This window comes from Montipora foliosa, chromosome 10, assembly GCF_036669935.1.
Source record: "Montipora foliosa isolate CH-2021 chromosome 10, ASM3666993v2, whole genome shotgun sequence".
Classification (NCBI taxonomy): domain Eukaryota; kingdom Metazoa; phylum Cnidaria; class Anthozoa; order Scleractinia; family Acroporidae; genus Montipora; species Montipora foliosa.
This window is the reverse complement of record NC_090878.1, coordinates 22,733,297-22,740,796: the sequence shown is the minus strand read 5'-3', so window position 1 is coordinate 22,740,796 and position 7,500 is coordinate 22,733,297. Positions and strand designations below refer to the sequence as shown.

Genomic DNA, 7,500 nt, shown 5'->3' with positions numbered 1-7,500 from the left:
CATGATAGCCGACGATAGCTTTACAATATCTTATGTATTGAACTATCCGGCATGAGCTATTCGTCTCATGACCAAATGGTTTGATAATAGTCGACAATATTTCCAATGGAACGACCAATGGAATTTCAGGTGTCTATAAAGCGACAATTCGCCATTTTCGCATTCCCGTAATACAGTTCATTTTGGGGGGTTATTTGCGTTAACACAATGGATATCCAGTAGTTCAATGAAGCATTATACAGTCCGAAGAGTAAATAACATGTACTTATGATTTTAGTGTAAAGAACCCCCTAAACGTATTGCATTTTGGGAATGAGAAAATAGTCTATTGACCTTTTTGCAGATACGGCGGCCATTTTGATTTCTGTTGTTTTAAATAGTTATTATGGGATTCCCAGGGGACAAATACATATTAATTTGCCCCCTAAGAATCCCATAATGTCTTTCGAAACAATAAAAATCAAAATGGCCGCCTTATCTGCAAAAAAAGTATATTGCTTAAATTAATATTGTTAACATAGTTAAACCGTAACAAAAGTCTTTCTGCGAGCGTCTAATGCCACACTCCACCATGCATGTCAAGAACAAACCTTCATTGACCATCAAGTAGGTGGTCAAGCAAGGACAACCATGGAAATTCGATTTTTTTTATTGTCAATGGTCAGTTAGGTTGGTCCTTGATAGAGTATGATTGTTGGGGGCCAAGGCGGGATGGAGAATTGCAACTATCGTTGTCTGCCATGCATGCACTGTTCGTAAGGGCTTGCCGTAATTCGGCAACTTTCATCTCTATAGTGTTCGTGATTGTAATCACGGAATGAAGGCGAAGAAACCACGAAATAGCTTTGATCTTTGTACCATCCCGTTAGGAGAATAGGATCACAATCACAATTCACAATCCATCGGGGGTCCGCACTTGTATTGTATATCATGGTAATGACGAAACAGATGATAAAGAAACCTTTCCGGCCTTGTATGAATTGCACTCCGCTGACGTACCAAACACAGAAAGAAGACATGCTCTATTGGTCCATGGAGTTACAAAATGTTGCCGCAGTTAATCCAAAAACCTGGAGAACATGTTTGTTTTTATCTTGCAGCATACAATTGCCGTTACGTGACTTGTGACTATAGCCAGTGGAGTAAATGGTCTCGTAGCTGTGGTATTGGCATGAAAAGAACACAAACCCTGGCCAAGGTCAATGTAAAGTACATCAAGCAGCAAGGAGGATGTTCTGGACTCAAAGTCACGTGTGACAAGATAAAAGCAGAAACTAAATATATGAATTGTAAGCTCCAGGCATTATTCCAGACGCCTCTTATACTTTTCTGTCCGTGGGAACTTTCAATTAATGCATCACAATATTTAGCCTGTAAACACAAACATATGCCGGGCTTTCCGTCTCTCTCCACTGTGAAATTATTACCTAAAGTAAAGCGAGTGCCAAAAATATGTTTGCTTAGTTCTGCAGGCTGACAAAAAATGGGTTAACTGAAGACGTGTGTTTATCGATGATAACTCGGGGATACTCGGAAAAAGCCCGAGTCTTTCGAAGAAGTCTCGAAATTATCACTTTCCAATGGTTAGTTCATATGCTCTTCCAATGAGACATGGGAAACGCGTGGAAGCTTTGCCGTTTAACTATAAGTTCTTGTGTTAGGATTGGTAAAACATAGTACAATTTAGTATCTTTTTCCTGCTCCGGTGGACTCTAGGGACTTTCCGTGACCAACAAAAACAAATGAAATTAGAAAAAAAAAAAAAGCCGAACAATTTTTACAATGGCAAGAGTTTTGAGACAGACCAGTTGGTTATTTACATGGCAGCTGAAAGTCGAATACTGGCATGGGTCATGAACAACTCCAGGAAGTGAGCTGAGTGGGACTTAAAGGGGCTAGGTCACTCTATTTTAGGTAATTTTGTTTAATTTCCTTAATTATGAGCTCTAAACGTCAAATTGGCAGAGTAAGAGTCTTTCATTTGCAAAATCACGGCCACATAACAACTGACAATGATTTTCCAACTGTGTAAATGACATTTTGATATAGACTAATATAAATTTGAAAAAAGGTGGGCCCACGTTTTTCAAATTTACCCAAATTTAATCCACTTCAATCCTCTCCAGTTTTGTCCATCCATGTCCCTTCTTGGCTTCCCTGTGTTTTGTTAGAGTTCTTCTATAGTTTTGATCAGTTATTTTGATATTTTAGTTAATTCTATGACCATTCAATCAGTGCTGAAATTGCCTAAAATTGCGTGACCTAGCCCCTTTAAAAACGTTAACCAGTTTATACCTTCTTATTCAAGTCCGGTTTAGTGCAGTATTTTTACAATATGTTCTTTTTTTTTTTTTTTTCAAAAGGTCCTTGTATTCGTGTGACCTGTTCCGCCTGGAGTACATGGAGTGGTTGGTCTGCAACATGTGGCCGAATGACTCGCCGACGTACCAGTAATGCCAAGCAAACCATTCTCCACCGACTCAACTGCAATGGTTTACAGACCTCTTGTCCCAAACCGGAAGTACAATCTCTCTACATATCCTGTATGATTTACAGACTGAGTTGTTAACCTTAAGTTGTTGTGTTCCTGATAAACGCCCCAATATCGTTGGTCAACATGTCAGCATCTCGTGTTGGGTGACTTGGCAACAAATTTTGGTCTGCACTTTCCAAACCATGGCTCAACGAATCTTCGCCAACGATTACTGGCGACTGCAATATTTAACCGTGGCTTTAGTTGATGCTAATCACTCCATTAAATAAATTGACTGGTGAAAGCAATAGACCTTATTCACGATGGCCACCATGTTGGCTTTGATATTATCACGCAAATTAGCTACACACTTCTGAGGGGGCAAACAACACAAGTTCGAGAGGTTAAAACGAACATTTTAGCCACACAGATGTTTTGTTTCACGTTCATTGAATGTTTATCACCTAAGTAGTAAAATAGAATGATTACACAAGTTACTTCGATGTTTTTTTTAGTGAAAAATGAGCAGATATCGAGATGGAAAGTCGAAATGTCAAAGGCAATCAAAAGATATAAGATTATTATAAAAGGTACTTAATTCTAAATTCTAAAATATACTTTTGTCAATGCTATTTCAATATTTCGACGAGCCGATTTTCCGCTATTTGCCTTATTTCCAATGTTTGCCCCCTAGCATAACAAATGGCTAATTTGCACGTCGATTGCACCAACATGGCGTCTATCGTGAATAAGGTCTATTGTTAAGAACACAACCTAACAGCCCGACATTCTAGGTAAAGTGTTCTGTTAATAGACGGATCAGCGCAAAGACAATTGAAAGTTCTCATGTCGGTTTGCGGGCAATGAACGGTCATAAAAACCTTCAGGAACTAAGCACACTAGCGTGGCAAATTGAACAAGATCGGTAACAAAGGGGCAATAGCAAGGCTCACCATATAATGAGAACATCTATGGTAATTATTCAGAGTAATGCCGGAAATCAACAAAACGCAATGAAAGAGACACACGCCCACAGTATGCCGGGGTAGAAAATAATGCCGGCTCTGATGAGCACAGGCTATACAATCGTTTTGAGGATTTACCTCAACCAGCAGTAATTGGCTACTGAAGCTGGCAGGAAAAGAGATAATTATCGGTCATATTCAAAGTTCGCATGCTTTCATTTAGATGAACTAAACGATGGCTCACATCTCCTGAAAATCATTAACTGATATGCAATGACAAAAGAGAGCATACAATCGACGAAGTTCAATTGACCTTCTCTGTATAAGTCTTCCGTCTTACTATAGTTATAGCTGCGTAGATTTGGGGAACATGAAAGTTAAACCCTCGTTAAGAAGGAGCAGTCATTTTTCAAGATGACATTAAAACAGTACTGTATATAGAAGTGCAAAAATTTACCCATACAGCTTCGTGCAAGAAATGAGGAGTTTTCCTGTGAAGTTGTTAACTAAGATGGAACATGGTTCTTATAAAGAATGTGTTACTTACTTCCCCAATTTGCAATTGTGCAATCCTGGAAAAAGGAAAAAACGTTCTCCATATACCATTAACACCGATTTTCGGGGCAGGTTTTGTTGAAGGTTACTTTTATAGGAAACATCTCGTTAAAGAAACAAAAATATTTTGTAGGTTGTAAAGGTGAACTGGGAATCTTAATGGACGAATCTGGTAGCATAGGAAAGGAGGATTTCGACCGAGAGAAAGGCTTCGTCACTTCTCTTGCTGATGGTTTCTCCAACTTTGGCCCGAATGGAATACAGATGGGTGTAATCACATACAGCACAAATGCACAGCTTGAAATCAAGCTTAATCAATATTCTAACAAGATGGAGTTTATTGACGCAGTTAAGCGTATCACTTATCACGGTAAGAGTGTTTTTGTTTAAGCTTCGGCACTGACCGACCTGAAAACTTACATGTTCGTTGCGACTGTTCAAAAAGCGGATTATATTCTCAAAGAATGAATGAGTCAATCAATCAATCAATCAATCAATCAATCAATCAATCAATAATTAATCAAGACTTTTAGGGTCTCCTTTAAAGTTTTGATGCATGAACAAACGGTTGATGACATTGGTTGGAAACACATCAGGGAGTACATGTCATAACTCCTCAAAACAACAATGTCATTGGTCAAAAGAGGACAAATAAACAGTGATGCTGGTGGGACATGCATTGGAGGGGAGGATCCAGGATTATTCTTAGGAGGGGGTGCACCACTAAGGAATGGGGTAACTGACTGTTGAGGTTTTTTTTTGGCGGAATACCAGTTGTTTTAGAAAGCTGCAGGTCATCTCAGGATGGGGGTATGGGGGAAGGGGCTGGAGATGCGTTCCCCCTGCACCCTCCGCTTAGATCCGCCCCTGGATATTAATTTTAGCACATGTTTTTGCGTACTCTACATAACGACGGGACATCACCAAATTTGAGGTTTTATATGTGGAACACGTAACATGCGCGTGAGCATACAGTTTTGGTCCTTTCATTCTCTATTTTCACTCTGCCGGAAACCGCTCCTGCCAATTTACTTTTAGCGTACTTCGCCTATATTGTACAAAGAGAACGAGATTGAATAATCGTGAAAGACCTACGGTAGTGCAAAGTTATGTTTTTAAGTCACGGTTTCGTCGACGTCGCCGTGGAATAGAATTTTAAGTCCTAATCAAGCAAGGATGTTGACGAATGTGTGAACGGCATCAAATAAAGTAATTTCGCGTTATAGTAATAATTTCATGTTTATTCAAAGTCACCCAAGACGCAAAATTGGTTAGAAAAGTATACAAATTTAGGAGAGAGAAATCGTTAGATGCTCACGTGTTTCACGTATCACCTCTTATTTATTTACTAACGTTATGAATAACATAAGAAATAATCAAACTGGCAATTTCTGAAGGAAAGTGAAGTGTTACGAGAATAGAACCAGTTACTGGTACAATAACGATGGGATGTAGTTTAATTTAGTAAAAGCTATAAATTATCCCTATATTGTAGAAGGTACATGTTTATAGGATTCAACAACTTACCAATCGTCAAATTTACCAATAACAAGAAAAGGTCTGTTACATGGTCTAATAGAACAGTAAGGAATGCATAATTGACGCTGAAAACCGCTGGGCAATACCATGTGTACTGTGAGCTCGTCTAGTGAACTAGTGAAATCCTAAAATCGACCTATAGATGGTTTTCACCTGACGTCACAGCAGCCATGTTGGCGCACAGAACAAGAGAGAAAAACCTCCAATGCAAAACGTGGGCCATAATTTGCTATTGTTTGTGCACCAACATGGCCGTCTCATCACGTGATTGAAAACCATTTCTATAATCATAAATACTTTTGTCCTTTGGCCATTTCAATTTCAACAGGAAAAGAAAACAAACAGCGGTTACAAACATAGATTCCATTTTTAGATGTCCGCATTAAGCGCAATCTCAACAATTTCACAACAACAGTACATCGCAAAACAACTTTCACTGGCCTCTACACCAAGTGGGACTCTTTCACTCCTAGAAAGTATAAAATAAATTTAATCCGCACCCTCACCTATCGCTGCTTACGCATCTGCTCGAGTTCTTCCTTGTTACAGTCGACTCTCTTCGATCTCAAGAACACTCTCCTTCAAAATGGTTACCCAAGAGGCGTCCTTTGTTACAACATTAATGATGTTTTGAACAGACAAAAAAACAGGTCTGCTGAACCTGCCACCACTGTTCCTAAGAAAGATATCATTCTTGTCTTGCCTTTTTTGGGCTTTCAAAGTGAAGCTCTTACTCGACGTGTTAAATCTTGTATTAGTAAGTTTTATGGCTGTGTCAATCTTAGGGTTATTTTTCAAAACACTTACACAAGTCGGCCACGCCTCTGCTGTTGCAGACCATACAATTTCTACCGGTCATAACATCAAATGGGACCATTTTGAAATCCTCGCAACTGGGAAGTCCGACATGCAATGTAAAATTAAAGAAACGCTATTAATCAGTGACTTAAAACCCTCTCTCAATGAAAACATTGGTAGTGAGAAGCTTTTTCTTTATTAATTTCTTCCGGAAGAATCGACTACCGGAAGTTACGATTTTGTTATCACACTTTTTAACTAGTCACCAGTTCCTCGCTCTAGTTTTTTAAAATTCTGTGTAACAGTTTTTAACCGTCACTTCTGATGATGTATGCTGCAACATACGAAACGTCAAGTATAAAATGAAAATGTTTGTAACCGCTGTTTGTTTTCATTTCTATAATATCCTGGTATTTAAGGCTCAGGGGTCCCAAGTGTCAATAAGAGTAAGCTGCTCGCCAAAGCTCGCAGCAACAACATTACTACGCCGATTAAGCAAGAACCACGCAACACTGTTGAAAGTTAACGTAATCGGTTTGCTACTATTCCAATATTCCATAGTAAGGGCGTTCCGATCTATATGGGATAGGGCGAGATACCGCATCCACTCTGCATGGGCCTCTTCAGATGGCGATCTCTTAGGGTAATTTTAGCGCGTGGTCATAATGCACCGCTACTGCAAGGTGGTGATTGTATAGATGACAGCTGATCCTTTGATCATTGGCTGCATGACTATGGCCACCGAAGCTGAATGACTTTTTCATTGTGTCTTGAAGTTCAGAGTTGGGCTACTTCATTTGCTTGGTAAAAAAATATCAATAAACATTTTTTCCTGCCATAATAGGAGGGTGGACATTTACTTCTAAAGCCCTGACAATGGCGAAGAATCAGTTATACCAGCATTCAAACGGAGCACGTTCGGGCGTGTCGAAGGTATGTCTCTGGTACACGTTAAACACACTTTGCCGTGTGTTTGCGACAGAGTTCAAACGTGAGACTGGAAGTTGCGTTAAGAAAAAAAAACTGAACAAAAGAAATACATGTTTGATTTTGAAATGTTGGTTTCAGATATCAAACAAGTTGTCAAAAGGGAAAGAATAGACAGAATACCGTATTTCCTCGAATAAGCGCCGCATCTGGGACAAAAAAGTTAATAAGCGCCGCCCTCGA

At 39.3% G+C, this 7,500-nt stretch overlaps 1 protein-coding gene across 2 annotated transcripts in view; it reads left to right on the top strand.

The window, feature by feature from the left end:
* The window catches only part of LOC137973830 (uncharacterized), a 64,111-nt gene that overhangs the window by 23,221 nt on the left and 33,390 nt on the right, over positions 1 to 7,500 (top strand). For both annotated transcript variants that reach the window (XM_068820715.1, XM_068820714.1), the window contains 4 exons: positions 1,101 to 1,289; positions 2,364 to 2,543; positions 4,127 to 4,363; positions 7,175 to 7,263. In XM_068820715.1, the coding sequence (XP_068676816.1) occupies positions 1,101 to 1,289; positions 2,364 to 2,543; positions 4,127 to 4,363; positions 7,175 to 7,263 (695 nt within the window). The remainder of the gene's footprint in view (positions 1 to 1,100; positions 1,290 to 2,363; positions 2,544 to 4,126; positions 4,364 to 7,174; positions 7,264 to 7,500) is intronic.